This window comes from Mandrillus leucophaeus, unplaced genomic scaffold (assembly GCF_000951045.1).
Source record: "Mandrillus leucophaeus isolate KB7577 unplaced genomic scaffold, Mleu.le_1.0 Scaffold596, whole genome shotgun sequence".
In the NCBI taxonomy this organism is placed as follows: domain Eukaryota; kingdom Metazoa; phylum Chordata; class Mammalia; order Primates; family Cercopithecidae; genus Mandrillus; species Mandrillus leucophaeus.
Window position 1 is genome coordinate 2,991,131 of NW_012106430.1, and position 19,471 is coordinate 3,010,601.

General features: G+C 37.6%; 1 protein-coding gene across 1 annotated transcript; it reads left to right on the plus strand.

The window, feature by feature from the left end:
- Positions 1-6,978: 6,978 nt before the first annotated feature.
- Positions 6,979-10,635, plus strand: LOC105553451 (iron-sulfur protein NUBPL-like; the record flags this gene model as incomplete). The annotated part of the gene is made up of 3 exons (XM_011999526.1): positions 6,979-7,135; positions 7,618-7,765; positions 10,601-10,635. Coding segments are annotated over exons 1-3 (291 nt in total), but the record flags the coding sequence as incomplete, so codon positions are not given.
- Between the last annotated feature and the right edge of the window lie 8,836 nt (positions 10,636-19,471).

The window sequence follows — 19,471 nt, forward strand, 5'->3', positions numbered from 1 at the left end:
CTAAACATTGTATAGTTAAGTCACAGAAGATGCTGTGGAAAATAGACCCAAATAGTGCCTATAAGCGTAGTTGGTATGAATTGGAGCACTATAAGCAGTGATAGAGCTGTGTGGAAGACAGAAGACAAACATCACACTTTTAAGTTTGCCAGTCTACCCTGGAATAAATTGATGTTATAAGCCTTGATGTTTGTATTTCTTCTCTACTGCTCTAAATGAGAATATAGGATGTATTTTGAGAGTACAGTAAATTGTAGGAGTTCCTCACTTGCATAAATGGATTGAACAGGGCCAGGCACAGTGGTTCATGCCTGTAATCCTGGCACTTTGGGAGGATGAGTGGGGAGAAGTGCCTGAGCTCAGGAGTTCAAGACCAGCCTGGGAAACATGGGAAGACCCTGTCTCTATGAATGAATGAATGAATAACTAAATAAATAAATGGATTTAATGAATTCTGGACCTGTTGTATTTATCACATATCATGTATAATATATGTATGTATGGTTAATACATTCTAAATAGAAGAGATTAATAAATGAATCAACAAGATTGGGTACCAGAACACCAAGTTGATAAGATATTATCCAAGCCACAAGATTATAGAGAACATCCTCACATTTTGGTAGCAGCATAAAACAGACAAACATTTACATTATCACATTTTCCCTGAAAAAAACAGAACTTCACATGAGCTGAAATGAATGCTTGGTATCTTGATGAATCTCTGTCATTGTCCTTGGTATGTCCTCTAAAGTAAAAACAGGAAAATCCTCTTCTGAATACCTAATGAAGTCAGGTTACAGCAAAGTATCGTAGAAACTTATGTTCTCTAGTCTCTAAGACAGAATTGAAAGGTGGGAGGGGCTTGGCTAAAGGAATACTTTTTGGTACTGGAGAAAATGAAAAAGCAAAAACATGAGAATTCTGGGGTCCCGTGTGTAGCAAATATTTGTCTTGGGTGACAGATTTTTTTTCCAAATTCTGATTGTGTGGCTCCTATTTCAGGATGGGCTCTTTGAAGCTTTAAACATTAAACAGAGACTATATTCAGATACAAAGCAAGCCTGTGACCTTTGTCCAAGGATTCAGTTCAGTCTTGTAAATCAGAAATTCAAATGTCAAATCATTCATGATTTATTCAGCTTTGGATATGGGCATTTAGAAACACATTCTGTCAAAGTATAGAGGTGTATTTTTAGTCATTTGAGGCATATTCTCTGAAGTCTATCCCATCTACAAAGATACATACATTTCCTTTGTGTAATTTTAAATTATAAGAAAGGGGAACTTCTTTGACAGGACAGTTTATGAGAGTTAAGATGCTGAAAGGTCAGCAAAGTCTTTGATACGGGAAAGACCATGAATTTCTAGATCATGTTTCATATTGAGAGAGTGGCTCATTGTGGGAGTTATTCACTTAAACAGATTTATTCTATATTTTAATGTGCAAATTAGTATTCAATGTAGCTAAGAGACAGTTTCATGCTTGGAGCCATGAACAGGGAGGTTTGAAATCACCCTGTGAGGCAAAGTAGGGTCAATTAAGGGGGTTGCCATTTAGACAAGTCCCATAGATGGGATAAGGTTTTCTTTATGGTAAGCCTTTGGATAATATGAGAAGGTTGGTTGTGGACAGTAACCTCAAACTAAGGAACTGAAATAAATTTCTGAGCTTTATTGAGTATATTTAACAGAGACAGGAAACTGTCCAAGATACCCTATTCTTCCTTAGTGAGTTGAGCAAGGGAGTGGATCATATGTTCTCAGCTGACATTGACACAGTCTGAGGCCTATTGAAAGGGAATGAGGTAGGCTTCTTATCTGTGAGGGAATCTGAAATTTCAGTGAGTCCTTAGTCACCTAAGAAGGGTTGTATTTTGTGAGGAACGAGTGGCAAGGTATAAATCCTTCCTTTTTAGAAAACAATACAAGGTATTACTCTAGACATAATTAGGAGATATTCAAAAGAATCTTCATTTTGATCAGCATGTATTTATTTATTTGTAAATTTCTGTCAGGGTGGGGAAAAATATTGTTCAATACAGATTCCACCAGGATTGTAGCTAAGTCACAGAGAGCCTATGCAGTGTCCAAATATCCACATGCTGAGGTGAATTTCATCCTCAAGGTATTTATCTATGCATACCATCTTCCATGGAGATGCTAATAACTAACCATGCAGGTTGTTGCCAAGTGTTCCCTAATTCTTGACCTTAAGGACTCTTTAGTATCAGCATTCTCTTAGTCACTTTGTGGCTCACTCAGATCTATCTATCTGCCTAAACATAACACTCAACCATTCTTATTCTGTGGTTCTGCCACTGCACCAAGCTCCACCTGGTAATGGGGACATTGATTCTGTTGTTTTCACATTCCCCAAGCTGATTTGGGGTTCTGTTGTCCCCCCTGCTGACTAGAGATTAGTCATGGGTGAACAGGAGAGAGGTAGTCTCAGAGTATGGGAGTCCTTCTTACTCACTGTAACAGGCACAGATTATTGTAGCTCAAAGAACAGAAATCCTAGCCAACAGTGGGTTAAATATCTCACACAACCAGAGGTCTGGACATGCAGACCAGGACTGGTATAGCAGCTTAGTTACACTGCCAAGAATTAATCTTCCTGCCCTATTTCCTCTTTGTCTTCCTCAGCTTTTGGCTTCTGTTATTGTGGTTGTCACTATTGTGCTTTTCATGTTCACAAGATGACTGCCACATCTCCATGTCACATCCACGGTCAAGGTGGGAAAAAGGAGTAGCACCAACCATGTTCTACTCAATCAGAAAAAGAAAACTTTCTCAGAAACTCCCCAGAAAAATTTCCTTTACCACATTGGGTTAGCCAACTACGAATGACTGGCACAAGAACTCACGGATATTTAAGTTCTCAGTTTTCTTCGCATTCTCTTCATCCCTCATAATCCCAGGAAACTTGATATAGTCTGTCTAGGACAGATACTGACTTGGCTCATTGACTACCCACTTACAGTCACATTCTCCATTGCTTTCCTCTACTCTGTAGGTTAGAGAGCTCTAAATGCTTAATTTCTCAGTTTCTCTTGGTTCTAAGGATGGTCATGTGACCTGGTTCTAGCCAATTGGATGTGTGTGTGTGTCTTTCTTTCCTGAATAAAAAAGGCAAAGGCTCATTAGGAAATGCTCTTTGTCATTCCCTTCTCTTCCTGTATGGAACACAGCTTTGATACCTGAAGGTACAACAAACATCTCATGACTATGAGGAGATGAAAATGGATACTGAGGATACCAAGCTGGTGGAACAAAAAGAATTAATTTGGAACAGATGGCACTATGGATTCATCGTATTGGACCTGTGTGATCTAATTCTGAACTTTTCTTTTCTTTTTGAGACAGAGTCTCACTCTGTCGCCCAGGCTGGAGTGCAGTGGCGCAATCTCGGTTCACTGCAAGTGAACATTATCAGATTTGTGTTTCAGAAATACCACTATGATTACTGGGTTAAAAAAGAAATGGATCAGCAGGGCAAGATCAGAGACAAGGAGACATGAGGTCTCTCTCTTGAAGGCTTAACTTAACATCTCTAAATTTCACTTTGTTATCAATAAAATAGATAATACCTACTTGTATGGTTGTTGTGAGGTTGAACTTAAGATAATGCATGTAGAACACCTGTCACATAGTTAGTAATTGTTAGATATTGTGGTAATTATTGGTTGTATATAGGTTTATGACATGAGCAACTGGATGAATTCCCTGAGAGAAAACATGAGGAGCAAGTGAGAATAATGGCTGAATCATTACTTTGGTTACCTTTCCCCAGATTAAAATTTTAGGAGAGTAGTAGAGATGTTTCTTCTCCAAAAGACACTGACACACATATACACATCTATGGCCTCCTTTCAAAAGGGTGTTTTCCTTTGGTCCTAAGAATTGCTAAGTCATTTGACCCCATTCCCAAGGTCACTAATTGGACTAAAGACTGATGTACAACCAAAAAATGGACCAATCAGATTATTTCTCCAGAGAGTTTGGAAAATAAAAGTAACAGATATTAGTCAGTCTTAGTTTGTCTTTGAGTGAATAAGGTTGAAATTACTGTTTTCTACTATGTGCACACAGAAACAGATAAAGCCAATGCAAGAGAGAAGAAGAAAGTAGATCATAAGAGATCGTGTTACCACAGAGGAAAGGGAGAAGAGCTGTACTGGTTCATAACTTTTCAGTTCCTGGTTCCAGTTCATAATGAGGTTCAACCGGACTTCCTATCCTTAGGTCCATAAGATATACTTACATATACCCAATAAATTTACTGTCTTAGCCTAATTTGGATGGGTTTCTGTGTATTTGTAACTATGCTGAGATATATTTCTAAATATGTGTCAAGGATTTTCTCTCTATAATTCCTTGTATCTCACATAGCCCTTCCCCATTTGGACAAATTATATGGAATCATTTTCTGACACAGCAAAATGTCTGACCCAATAAAAATGTCAAAGAAAAGAGATTGTTTTCTTGTTTTTGAATTCTGGAAGTTGGGACCTTTTAGGAGAATAGAGACAGCTCTGGAAAAGACAATAGATTGGAAGACCTATATAGTGATATAAAAACATGATTTCTTGCCTATATTAGGATTACATTTGGCTGCAAGTAGCAGAAAACTCTACAATTGTCTTAAACAAGTAGGAGTATATTAGTCTTATATGAAAAGTTCAGAATTAGGGCTGGGCACAGTGGCTCACACCGGTAATTCCAGAACTTTGGGAGGCCGAGGCGGGCGGATCACGAGGTCAGAAGATGGAGACTATCCTGGCTAACATGGTGAAACCCCGTCTCTACTAAAAATACAAAAATTTAGCCAGGCGTGGTGGCGGGCGCCTGTAGTCCCAGCTACTCAGGAGGCTGAGGCAGAAGAATGGTGTGAACCTGGGAGGCGGCGTGTGCAGTGAACCAAGATCACACCACTGCACTCCAGCCTGAGCGACAAAGCAAGACTCTGTCTCAAAAAAAAAAAAAAAAAAAAAGCTTCTATAGTTCCCTTAGGATAAAGTCCAAATTTCTTTACAAGATATACAGCCTTTCTTGATTTAGGCAACCTCCATCTAACCAACCTTCACTCCATCCTCATCTCTTTCAGTCACTCTGTCCTAAGTTGCACAGATCATTTACAGTTCTTAACAGTTCAGAAAAGAAATGCATTTTCTACTCCTCTTGTATTCTCTCTTCTTTCTTCTTTCATCTTTCTTCCTCCTACTCTCTTCTTCTTTTCTTCTTCCTTCTTTCTTCTCCTTTTTATTTCCTCCTCCTCCTTCCTCCTTCCTTCTTTCTTCTTCTTCTGACAAGGTGCCACTCTGCTGCCCACACTGGAGTGCAGTGGTGCAATCATACTTCACTGCATCACATCCTTGAACTCCTGGGCTCAAGCAATCCTCTTGCTTCGGCCTCCCAGTGTTGGAATTACAGGCATAAGCCACCATGCCTAGCCTTAGCAGTCCATTTCTAACCTCTTTACAACAATCTCCTTGCCATTCTCCCAGCTAACTTCTACACATTATTCACATTCAGGATTCAGCTTAGATGTTACCTTATTTAGAAGCTTCCCCTGATTGAATTGAGTGCCCTGTCTTTGTATCACTTTGTCCTTTCTCCTGTATCACTCAATGCTTTTCTCCTGTACTTATCATACTATACTGCAATTTTTTTTTTGTTAACTTATTCTGTCTTTTGCACTGGATTGTAAAGTCCTTTAGTGGAGGAATTATGTCTGTCTCCATGCTGAATACTTTAAATCTATTGTAGTACTTGGTACATAGTAATTGCTTAACGAATATTTGTTAAATAAATGAGTCTTAAGTCTGGAAGAACTTGCAAAGCTATCTGGAAAGAAATAGATATTCATCATTTCTTGTTTAGTGAATAGATTATTCTGACAGCTATTCCCCTTATCTCTATGCTTTTGGCCTTCAGTTTATAAAAATTAATATTTGAGAAAACATGTCATAAAATAATATAATTAGAAAGTGATATAAAAATAAGCTAAAATTCTAAGATAAAGAAAGCTGACTGAAACAATAATGTTGCGAGATGGACTGAAGGAGACAACAGCAAGGAACTGAATGTCTTTTCAGAGCTTACTAAATAGAATGTACTTTGCTGGTAAATCTCATTTAATCCTCACAGTCGTTCTTTCTGGTTGATACATTATGCCTGTATTAAAGATAAGGAAATTAAAGATCAGATTAGAGCAAAATAAGCTGAATGATCTCGTATCTAAGAAGCAAATGAAAGAAATAAAAATCAACCCTAGAGAGTATTAGGAAGAATATGTGAATGTAAACCGTCCCTTACCTCAAAGGATCCTTTTTCTAGGTCTGGGCATCACCTTTTGAGCTTTCTCTCTCAACTGCATTGTATGTAGGGATACTTGCTTTCTTCCACCAAGATAAATTCCACTTCCTTACTCAAGTTCCTTCTTGAGCAAAACTTGCTTCATCAGATTTGTTTTCTGATTTAGGTAAACTTTTTCAAGTCTAGTAAAGCAACCTGCCCTCTCTTTCAGGGAACTGTCAGCAACACAAGCCGTGAATACCAACGCAAAATAGACTCTCACTGTAGATCACACAGGAAAAAATAAAATAAAAAGATAAAATCCTTAACAGTGGTAGTATTTAAATGACCATATACTGCTTAATAAGAAATCCTGGAGTCATTTTCAAGTTCCCCCATTTCCTACTTTTGTTAAGCTGGGTCAAGTCTCTTTAAACTTTCTCCGTTTTCTTGTCCATAAAGAGTATACTAGCAAGTCTTCTGCCTACCTCGGGACTTCTGTAAAGATCATACGAGATGTTGTATATGACAGCACTTCACAAACGTTTAGTAAAACGTTGCAAAATATTTGTAGCTGGCTATAAACAAGATGATGCAGATTGGGTTCTTGAGCGAACAAACCAAGACCGGTTGCTAGGAAGAGAAAGCCGAGCGTTGCTACGTGACGTCATTACCCCGCGCCACCCGGGACAGTTTCCGGGCAGGGCTCACAGCCCCGTTCCGAGTCATGGGGATTTGGCGGCGTCTGCTGCTTTTTGGTGGGGTGTCGCTCCGGGCTGGTGGCGGGGCCACTGCCCGGCTTGGGGGAAGCCGAGAGATGGTTTGTCGGCGCCAGGTCCGTGGTGCTGCAGGGCAGGGGGAAGCGGGCTGACAGAGATGCTGGGCTGCAGGGCTGCCTCAGTTCCTGAGACCCCCAATGTGCTGGACGTGCCTACTTTTCAGGCAGACCCAGGCTGAGGCGTGGCGGGACTTGAAACACAACGTAGATGTGGTATTCTACATTGCTTTCTTGGTTTTGGGTTATTTAAACAAATAGATAAAAGAAAAGCAAAACACGTGGAAGCCTTATCTCCGTAAAGAGGCAGCGTTTTTGCATTTTTAAACGTTCAGCGTATCCTTGTAGAAAAATTTCAATTTAAGCCATATGTCTTTACAATTGTTATCAGTAGAAGTAGGTAAATGTCTCCAAAGTGGAGATGAGCAGAATTAGAAAAGAAAGCCCTCTTAATTGCAAACCCCAGATTGTTTTTACTTTTACAGTGTGATGATGGAGATGGCTTATTGAAAACGGCTTATTATTATTATTATTTTTTAAAGTTATCTGGCGCCGAGAGTGAGACCCTAAAACAAAGAAGAACACAAATCATGTCCCGAGGACTTCCAAAGCAGAAACCAATAGAAGGTGTTAAACAAGTTATAGTTGTGGCTTCTGGAAAGGGTGGAGTCGGAAAATCTACTACAGCAGGTATTATAGGATATTAATTCTATTCCTGATTCAGAACTTATGCCAACTGGTAGGTGCACACTATTAAAATTATAGTTTTGTGTTTTAAAAATGTACTTGTGAAGTTCCTAACATCTGATTCCTTAGTTTCAGGAGTTGGTAGCGGGTAGACGCTTAGATTTTGGAGTTAGACAAAACTAGGTACTAGCTGGGTCTCCTACCCCTTAACTCAGGAAAAGTTGCCAGATTGTGCAGCAAATCTTCAGTTCACTTAACTGTAAAATGGAGATGATAACTTCTTTCATAAGATGGTTATTCAAATTGCACAAGCTAACCACTTAATGTTTGCTAGTGTTCAATAATTGGTTGCTGTTATTTTTAAAACATCTAGTACCTTTTTTTTTTTTTTTTTTAAGATGGAGTCTCCCTCTGTCACCCAGGCTGGAGTGCAGTGGCGCAATCTCTGCTCGCTGCAAGCTCCGCCTCCCGGGTTCACTCCATTGTCCTGCCTCAGCCTCCCAAGTAGCTGGGACTACAGGCGCCCACCACCATGCCCGGCTAATTTTTTTGTGTTTTTAGTAGAGACAGAGTTTCACCGTGTTACCCAGGATGGTCTCGATCTCCTGACCTCGTGATCCGCCCGTGTCAGCCTCCCAAAGTGCTGGGATTACAGGTGTGAACCACCTCGCCCGGCCTATTAGCTCATTTTTTCCCCATTTTTATCAGAAGGGAATTGTGGAAGAATTTGTCAGATGTTTTGAAAAAGTTAAAATTTACCAAATGTTGTATTTGTGGTAGATTCCTAATCCATTACTATTTGATAGACACCATATTGTTAAAAAAAGATTAATAATCTGTTCTTAATGAATTCATGCGCTATCCTGCACATTTTTCCTTTCTTTCCTAAAGGTTTACAATTGATCTAGTTGCTTTTAAAATTTAGAAGCTCTTAGTTTTTGGTTCTAGAACCTACGTATTCCAGTTTCTTGAAAATTTGGAGTACACTTTCCAGTTTTGAGTGGTTTGAATCCTTTTACGTGCTCTGTGATTACTTGAACTGGATAAGGATGGAAGGTGTTTTCATGATTGTAGCCATAAGTTCTTTGGGTTTTGTAATTTGTTGGGTCTGTAGGTTGGCACTTGTTTAAGATTGTTTATTATTTTTAGTTGGAAGATGATCTGTTGCCATGAAATGTGAAAGCATTTAAACAGGAAAATGTATGAGAAAGTGTACATGTAACACTTAGTGGGTGCTTCGGTAAATGTCCCTTTCTCACTTTTTTCTGTTAACATTATACCATCTGTCCCGAACAGCTGGCCCATACTTTTTCATAACAGCTCAGTGAACATATCTAAATCTTAAAAATAGATTATTTTTATGTAACTCTATTGGTATTATTAATATATTTCTTTTACTTATATGTATTTATTCCTGCCTCAAACTACTTCAAAATACTTCCCATTTGAATATACATGCTAGAGCTGTTTCAGATTAGAATGATGACATTTGACTAATACAAATATGCATGCTCAGTGATTCTGTTGTTTAAATGTAGGAAGAACCTAACTCTAAAATGAATTAGCCTCTGAAAGTTTCTGCCTTAAAGTTGGATTATGTGTAACCTATCTTGTACCTGAAATTCAGAATTTTATAACTTATAAAAATGAATTTATCAAGTCTGTACCCTAGGCTAAGTATTTTACGTGCAATATTTCATTTAATCCGGATCACAGTTATGAAGTAGGCATGGTTTTCATTTTATAGAAGAGAAAACAGACTTATGGGTAAAATAACCTACTCAATAGTACACAATAGAAGGTGGCAGAGCTGGGATTTGAACCAGGTCTGCCTTAAAAACTTATGCTCTTAACTAGTTTGAAGAAAATAACCCTGACATAGTTTATACCGTTGTTCTGTAGGGAAATGTGATTCACATTATGAGGGCCTATTTGTTGATCAGTTTTTGAATTGTATTACTTTTGGAATTCTCTTCTCAGATGTAGCATATTCCTATTGCTGGGCTAAAGCTGGTTTTGGGACTACTGCTTTCTTTCTTTATGGGATTCATCTGGGATTCATTGGCATAAGCAGTTTGGGAACACATTTTACTCTCTTACGTTTTACACTTTTCCCTTCCCTCTGTGCACAGTAGTCCAACCTTTCATATACATGAGTATTTATGAATTAGATACTCAGAACTCCTGTAATACCAGCATTTATTTTTAAAAGGCAGTAGGGGCAGGATGCAGTGGCTTATGCTTGTAATGCCAGCACTTTGGGAGGCTGAGGTGGGAGGATTGCTTGAGCTGGGGAGTTCGAGACCAGCCTGGGCAACATGGCAAGACCCTGTCTGTACAAAAAAAAAATTAGCTGGGTGTGGTGGTGTGCACCTGTGGTCCCAACTCCAACCTGGGGGACAGAGTATAGTAATCATAAATGTAAGGCAATGAGATTGTGTACATTTTTAAAAATAAAAGGATAATTTTTCTATAAAATATGCTTCTGAAAATAATTGAATTATATATTCTGTTAACATGATTTAAAAAAACTAAGTGGATTATTTGAACAAAATTGTAACAGAAATGGATTTTTAAAAATGTTAGTTTTGGGGCATGCATTTATTATTGCATTTATTGGAAAATTACTTTTTTATTTTTCTTTTTACTTTGTGTGTTCCTCCATGTGCTTGCTCTTTACAATTAAGGGATATATGTTAAAAATTTATATGCTTAGGTTATTACATGAAAATATTAAAATTACATGAAATTATTAAAAATTACATGAAAATATTAAAAGATAAAAATGAATTTTAATAGAAAGTTACTAAATTCAATGACTATTTTTGTTTCTTACAGTGAATCTTGCACTTGCACTAGCAGCGAATGATTCGGTAGGTGTTTATTAATAGAAATATTAATTTATTAAAATGTTTTTAAGGCAATGATAAAGAGCATATTGGTGTTTTCTATTTACTCTTGTCAGAAGCTATAGTGTAGTTGTAGTGAGTTGCATATCTTTAAGGAGCTCAATGCTGCCATCACTACTGGTTACATTTAATAATAATAATGTATTTAAGTGTTGACCATATATTGTTTGTTATATATCCCACAAGAGGCTTTGATGTTCTTTATATCCTAAACCAATTTTGCCTTTATGATTTACAGAAGCATTATTCTGGGTTCAGTTTTTAAGTGCTAGGAATTAAGTTTTTTTTAAGGGTAACGATATTCTAAAAGTAGTGCATATCTGTCAAAACTATTCAAATGGAATACATGTGTAATGTAAAACTGAAAGTTTATGCGTTCCTTTCAGTTCCAGAGAATTAACTTAGGTTATAGTTTTATGTATCTCCTTTCAGCTCTTCCTTTCTCCATATAAAAATCTAAAAAAGTGTACATATATGTGTATGTGCATACATCTTTCCATGATGTGCCTCATTCTTAATGGCTGCTGGATTAATGGTCAATGGTAATATATTTAACCAGTTCTCATTTGATGAAATATTTAGGTTGGTTCCCATTTTTTCCCTACTCTAAATGATGCTATGGTGGAGTTCTTATATAGTATTCTTATATACTAAGTGATGACATTTTTGTAGGATAGACTCCTAGGAGTAAAACTACTAGGTCAAAAGATATTCCCACTTTAAATTCTACTCCTAAAAGTTTGCTTGTAAAAAATTTCAGTTCCATTCTTTCCCTTGTCAGAAGAAAAAAAAAATTCAGCTATAGTCTATGGGAGTATCCATTTTTCATAGTCTCATTATTGTTAGATGTTATCTTTTTAAATATTAAAAAAATAAAAATTAACATTGAACTTATTTGCAACTCCATAAATTATCAGCTACTTAATGAAAAGGCACACACGTATTTCAGAATTGATTTTAATTTCTCCTTCCTATTTTATAGAATACAGGCAAGAATCCATACCTATTTTATAGAATACAGGCAAGAATCATTTAATATGTTTAACTGTGGCTATATTACTAACTTATTTTCTACCCTTACTATGTAACTTCAGTTCCTAATAAATAGCACATATGAAAAAATAATGTGTGGTACCTCTGTAAGTATGATACCAATATATGGAGTCCAGAATCTGCCAGACCCTGGAACTAGACATAGTTATTCATGTCTTCTGATGCTTGGCTGTATATTTCTGAAAATTGGAAACTAATAGACAAGATTTCTAATATTTTGGTTATGTAAATTTTACTCACCATAGAAACAGGTAGCATAAAAGGACTTTTAGGGAAGAAAATGTAATTACGTTTCTCTAAAGTTGTGCTTCTAGAAAGAGAAGATTCCAATGTCAAGATCAAATTTTTCCTTAAAAATGTTTTTTTCAACTTGCTTCCTTTTATGGGGGACCTACTTTCATGTATCCCATCTTGTCCTCTTTCTTGAATTCTTTTTTTGTTTTTCTGAAGGACGTCCTTGAGTCCTTATATAGTTTGGTAGGCAGAACAATGGCCTGCCAAAAATGTCCACATCCGAATTCCTGGAACCTGTAAATATGTTAGTTTTCCTGCCAGAAGGAACTTTGCTGGTGTTAGTCACACCAGCAAAATTAAAGATCTTGAGATGGGAAGATTATCCTGGATTATCTGGCTAGGTCCACTTAACGATCCTTACAAATGAAAGGTGGAGGTAGGTCAGACTTGATAAAAGAAGGATTCAATCCACCGTTGCTGGCCTTGAAGATAGAAGGGGACCACTAATCAAGGAATGTAGCCAGCTTCTAGAAGCCAGAAAAGACAAAGAAATTGATTTTTCCTTAAAGCTTCCAGAAGGTATGTAATTCTGCCAACACCTTAATTTTAGCTCCTTGAGATCTATTTGGACTTCTGTGATAGTATTTTATAGAAGTAGGAAACTAATACATATAGGAACTAAATTTGCTTGTTTCTTTAATTTCCAAAGGTGTCTTTATCTTCGTTATTTGATAGTTTAACTAGATTCTAGTTAACTATAGAATTCCAGGTTCAAAATAATTTTCTCTCTGAACTTTGAAAACAACATTCCATTTTCTTCTAGGATGCTAATGAGATGTCTGATGCTAGTCTGATTCATACTCCTTTGTAATAACAAGTGTTTTCCCTCTCAAAGATTTTAAGGTTTTCTTTATGTCTTTTACGTTTAAAAGTGCCACAAACATGCGTCTAGTCATTGGCTTAACCTGCGTGGCATTTGGCCCTGCAGTATCAAGCTTTGAGTATTTTTCAGCATAGGAAAAATTTCTTCTGCTCATCGATTATGTTTTGTGATGTGTTTGTTCTGTCTCCAGAAACCTATTAGGTAGCTACTGACCTTTATGCTTGTTAATTTTTCTGTCATATTTTGATCTCTTTGTCTTTTGCTCTGTGTTTTGAAAGATGTCTTGAGTATTTTTCACACTGCTGTATTGGACTTTAGTTGTTATTAGGTTCTTCTGATTTTGTTTTTCATTTGGAAATTATATTTTTTTCCAATTTTCCAGAACTATTTCTTATTTTCCACTTACTGTTCCTAAAAAAAGAAAAAAAAAAGGTTGTGCCATTCTCTTGAATCTCTCTGAGGATGCTAATTGGAATTAATAAAAAGTGTTTTTCTTAGTGACCTCTACTTACTTAGGATGGTTCTTCTAATGTGGCTGTTGACCAGCAGGATCAGCTTTACCTGGGAACTTGTTAGACATATAAAATCTCGAGCCCCACCCTAGACTTACTGAATCAGAAACCGTGGGGATAGAGATCTGCAATCTGTGTTTTAACCATCCCCCTAGGCGATTTTGATGCATGCCAAAGTTTAAGAACCATGGATCTAGAATTTTTAACTTCTAATCTGCTAATGTCACCCTCTTTTGTTTTCTAGTGTAGTTATGGTTTTATTTAGTTTTAGACTATTTTGTTTCCTTGTCATTTCAATGGAATTTGGAAGAGAAGGGAGATAAACATATATGTTTAGGCAATCTTATTGAGATAAGAGCCAGAAATATGTTTTTTTCCCTAGTAATTTTGATGACGGCACTTAGTTACCCTAGAAAAAGGACCCTGTCTTCCTTAAGGAAGGAAACAGGGAAAATTCAATGGGTAGGAAGGTAGATACATTTGTAGGGGTGGACCTCTTTTAATTTGGTTATCATTGCAGCCAAAGCTTTGAGTCTTATAGACAATGTGAAGTAACTATGTAATAAGGGATCAAAGGATGAAAAAAAACAGTTAACTCATTTCCTGTTTAGAGAAAAAAAGTACAGCTCGCTGCCAGCACTCATTTATCTTTACATAAACATGCTCTTTGAGGCTGAACCAAATCTGACTGATTTTCAATGTGAAAATAAAATAGAAAAACTCTTCTTGGAGTTATTTCTAAACAGAACTAACATTAGAATTGTCTGAATCATCAGAATTGTCTATTTTAGAAAAATTGGATTCATCAAATGAATCTTTGGCCAACAACTGTTCGAGGATGATATTAACATCACACTTAGGAATGGTACGTTTTCTAGGATTTGACATTTTCAGTGATTGAGAATTACTATATTTTGTAAATTGAAATGCCACTACTAAAAACAGAATGCTATAAATAGAATGATGTCTTTTGTTTCCAAAGTTGATATACTAGAATGATGTGAAAATAATAATAAAAGCAAGATGTTTCATGGAGTGACAAGCTCTTACAAGTTAAGGTTGTAGGCCTAGGGGAAACAGGTCCAGGAAGTATTCATTTTACTTTTCATGTTGTACTTAGTAATATCTGAAGTGGATTGTGTAAGCCCCAGGGAGATTTGCAAGACAGTCCATTGGGATGTAGACAGAACATTTTTCTTTTCTATTTGAATTAATTTTTATCTTAATTTTTGTGTGTATATACCTTATATATGGTATTAATATAGTAGCTCTAATATAATGTATAAACAAATATATTAACATTTTGAGGATGTATGCCCAAATACCTTTTAAAAAACTGATTGGGGTACATGATCAGAAAAGTTTGAATATCACTGGTCTAGGCTAAATGAGTTTCTGGGCTGGACCGTATGCCCAGTTCTAAAGAAGACTACCTCGTGGATTGAGGTTTTTTTTTTTTTTTTTTTTTGAGATAGGCTCTCACTCTGTTGCCCAGGCTGGAGTGCAGTGGTGTGATCTCAGCTCACTGCAACCTCTGCCTCCCGGGTTCAAGTGATTCTCACACCTCAGCCTCCTGAGCAGCTGGGATTACAGGTGCCCCCCACAATATCCGGCTGATTTTTGTATTTTTAGTAGAGACGGGGTTTCACCATGTTGGTCAGGCTGGTCTCAGACTCCTGACCTCAAGCAATCTGCCCACTTCTGCCTCCTAAAGTGTTGGAGTTACAGGCGTGAGCCACCGCGCCTGGCCTGCAGTGAGGTTTTAAAAGCATTATAGGAATAGGGTGTAGATTTTTCCTGCCTTTTCCTTGCCTTTTGTACTTTCCTTTGAGGATGTGGATGGGTAGTATTGCAGAGCAAAATCTGGGGATCATGTGTACTATGCATATAAATATTGCAACCAATGGTGTGCCTGAGCCAGTGCATACTGGCTTGTGAGAGCCGATTGTTAAATTTTTGGTGAATTTTGCAAACCAACTCATGTTGTTAGCTTGAAATAGGCCAATGATGGGAATATTTAAACCATGGAACTTGGCAGACACTGAAAATCATGCCCACTACCCCAAGCCAGTTGTTAGACATTTAATGGTACCAACTGATTGTATATATTGACAGTCTTATTTTTTCATTTTTCTTTTTTCTCTTTCTTAAAAACATCCTTATTATGGATCTCATTCTTTTATGGCATAAATTTGATGCACAGTATGGAAGAGCACTGAGACTGGGAGAGGGAAACTTAAAGACCATCAGAAACCATTGATAAGCTCTGTGAGATTCCTAAGTCAGTTCATTTGAATTCATTTTAGTTCAACAAACATTTATTGAGCACCTCTAACACTCATAGCCAGACACTGGGGGAATATAAAGAAAAATAAACATATACTGTGAAAGCTCATAGCCTGCTCAGATTACATTCACAAAAGTGTTTAGTATATATAAATATGTTGTATATTTATATAAGGGTATGTCTGTGTGTATGTGTCTATATTTTTTTGGTATATAGTTGAAACTGGTTTAATAGTTTCTTTTGTGAGTAAGAAAGTTTAATTAAAGCAACATTTAATAAGGTTTTATTAAGATTGCTTCATAACAAAGTAGACACCAGTGTGCTCTTAAGGGTTTTATAATCTGATGAAGACAAAAGGAAGATGAATGTTTTAAAATGATGAGATATATTCAGTGTCACATATAGTAGTAAATCTGCCCAAGATGAGTAGCTTTTATTCCAGGGTAAAGCAGTATTGTTTTAAGTAGAGCATTTCCATGAGCATAATTATATTTGATTCTCACAGAAACCTGTAATGCAGTCCACGTAGTAGTTATCAGTTTTACAGTCTTTATTGATTCTCCCCTAATATCCTTGCCACATTTCATCAGCAAACAAATATCCCTTTTTCTATCTCTGCAAAATTTTTCCAGTATGTATTGTTCTATTTCCACTGTTCCTATTTTAATTAGGGCACACATTAGTTTTTGGTCGTTCATTCATTTATGCCTGAAACAATTATAGAGTGCCTACTCTGTCCCAAGTACTGTGTTAGTTCTGAAGATACAAAAATGAATGAGACACAGAATCCCTGCCTTTGAGGAACTCATAGACTAGCATCCCACTGCAGTGACCTTTTACCTGCCTGTATTTACTTAAATCCTTCTAGTACATAATGCCAGACTTCTCTCACTGTTGAAATCACATTACTCCCTTGCTCAGAGTCATAGCTGGATGCTTTTGCTGATATTCAATATCCTCTGCCATCTGGCTTCAATCTATCTTTCTGGGTTTATCTTTAGCTATTCTTCTAAATGGCTTCTATGTTCTAGCTAATCTGGGTTACTTGCCAAAGTCAGTCTAGGCTGGATATACTATTCTTGATAGCTTGCAGTCATTCTTCTGCTTGTCTACTGGAATGTTTGTTACCTTTCACCAGCTTTATGTGTCCTATCTTTCAGGCTTCCTTATATGGCTGTGCTGGTTATATCCTGTACAAGGTTGCTTGTTGAGAGGATTGAGTGATGATAGAAATGCAGGCTACCCTCCTCTTGATGTGTACCTCTTGTTCTCTTGTTTATGATCTGTCAAAAAAACAAAACAAAACTAAACAAAAGATGTGCACCCGTGGGCTGCTTTGTAATTCACACAAAGGCACTGTATGAGCTAGCCTTGCTCAGAAGGGTAGCTCATTGAAGTGTTCCCTGAATTCTGGCCAAGTGAGAGTCTTTTCTTTTTTTTTCCTTACTCTGTTACCCAGGCTAGAGTGCAGTGGCGTGATCTCGGCTCACTGCAACCTCCGCCTCCTGAATTCAAGTGATTATCCTGCCTCAGCCTCCCAAGTAGCTGGGACTACAGGCAAATACCACCATGCCCAGCTAATTTTTGTATTTTTTGTAGAGATGGGGTTTCATCATGTTGGCCAGGCTGGTCTCGAACTTCTGATCTCAGGTAGATGATCTTCCCACCTCAGCCTCCCAAAGTGCTGGGATTGCAGGCGTGAGCCACTGCGCCTGGCCTGGCCCTTTCTTCATCTTTTGAAATCTAGTAACACTTTTGATTTGTATTATTATTGCATTCATGCAGCCACTCTGATAATTTTTATAATAGGAAATAATATAACTAACTTTCATGGAGCATTCATTATGTGTCAAGCACTGTTATATGTGCTTTCCATGGACTATTTTAATCCTCATGACATGGTTCTTAGTTCATTTACTCTTCATCGCAACCTTGTGGGAATAAGTACTATCGTGATCGCCACTGTAGCTGAGGAAGCAGAAACACCTATAGGTTAAGTAATTTGCCTCAAGTCACCCAGAAAGCAAGTGGCAGAGCTAAGGTTCGAATGCCAACCTAGATCCTGTGCTCTTAACGTACTTGGTGTATTGCTCCTATTTTAGCTAGATTCTTTTTTTTTTTTTTGAGAGAATCTTGCTCTGTCGCCCAGGCTGGAGTGCAGTGGCGCAATCTCAGCTCACTGCAAGCTCCGCCTCCTGGGTTCACGCCTTTCTCCTGCCTCAGCCTCCCGAGTAGCCGGGACTACAGGGGCCTGCCACCACACCTGTCTAATTTTTTGTATTTTTAGTAGAGACAAGGTTTCACCGTGTTAGCCAGGATGGTCTCGATCTCCTGACCTCGTGATCCGCCCGTGTCAGCCTCCCAAAGTGTTGGGATTACAGGCGTGAGCCACCGCGCCCGGCCTAGCTAGATTCTTATGATTAAGAACTAGGTTGTCTTTATTCTTGGCTACCCTCAGCAGCTAGCACAATGCCTTATGACTTAGGAAATACATGGTAAATATTTGCTATACGTATGATTGCACAGGCAGATTTGGAAATATTAAGTGTAAAGTTTCGTTTTGCTTTATTTTTTGTGAGAAGTGGTGTGGGAAGGAGGCGTTTGTTGCGACTTAGTGGCCTACACACTGTTCTTTTCCTGCTTCTTAAAAGATGATGTACAGTCATGCTTTATGATGGGGGTACCTTCTGAGAAATGCATCATTAGGCGACTTCATTTTTGTATGAGCTGCATAGAGTGTGCTTAAACAAAGCGAGATAGTATAGCCTACTGTATACCTAAGCTATATGGTATAACCGATTTGTCCTGGGCTATAAACCTGTATAGCATGTTACTGTACTGAATACTGTAGACATTTGTAACACAATGGAAAATATTTATGTATCTAAACAAAGATAAGGTACAGTAAAAATGCAGTATAAAAGATAAAAAATGGTGCCCCTACATAGGGCACTTACCATGATTGGAGCTTGCAGGACTGATAGTTGTTCTGGGTGAGTCAGTGAGTGAGTGGTGAGTGAATATGAAAGCCTAGGGCATTCCTGTACACTTTTGTACAAGTAGCAGCACAGTAGGTTTGTTTACACCAACATCACCATAAACACGTGAATCATGTGTTGTGCTGTGATGTTATGGTGGCTGTGCCATCACTAGGCAATGGGTATCTTTTAGCTCCATTATAATCTTATGTCACCACTGTCGTATATGCAGTCCATTGTTGACTGAAATGTTGTTATGGGGTATATGTCTGTGTTGCATGATTCTACTTGGCCCTCTTCTCGTTTTATACTCTACCTAGTGATGTCAGCTTTTCCTACTGCTCTGGTTACTACTCATGTGCCTTTACTCCAAATGCATCACCAGCCTGCAAATCTTTCTTAGGCACCAGTCTGGTCTGTCTGGTTTTCTACTGTAGATGTCTATTTTAATGCTTTATAAGCATTTCAAACTCAACATGTGTAAAACCAAACTCTTCATCCCTGTAACTGTCTTTGTCTCATGGAAGTCTGTCTACCTATCTATGTTTTTTAGTGGAATACAGCTGAAAGAGTCATACAGTTATCTTCCATTCCCAAATCAATTACCTGTTCCTGTTGCTTCTGCCACTTAAAGTTTTATACACCGTGTCCTCTTATTTCGTTCCCTAATGCTACTGCTTTATTTGAATCCATATTGTGGATCTTCTGTGATGACTTGTCTTACTATTATTCCAGCATTAGGTTATTCTTGTTCTCTATTTTCTCTGCTATGATGCCTTGAGGAAAAGATGAACACTTCCTACATTATTGTATAAAGTTTGTTTACTATCTCCCCTGCTAGTGTGTGAACCTT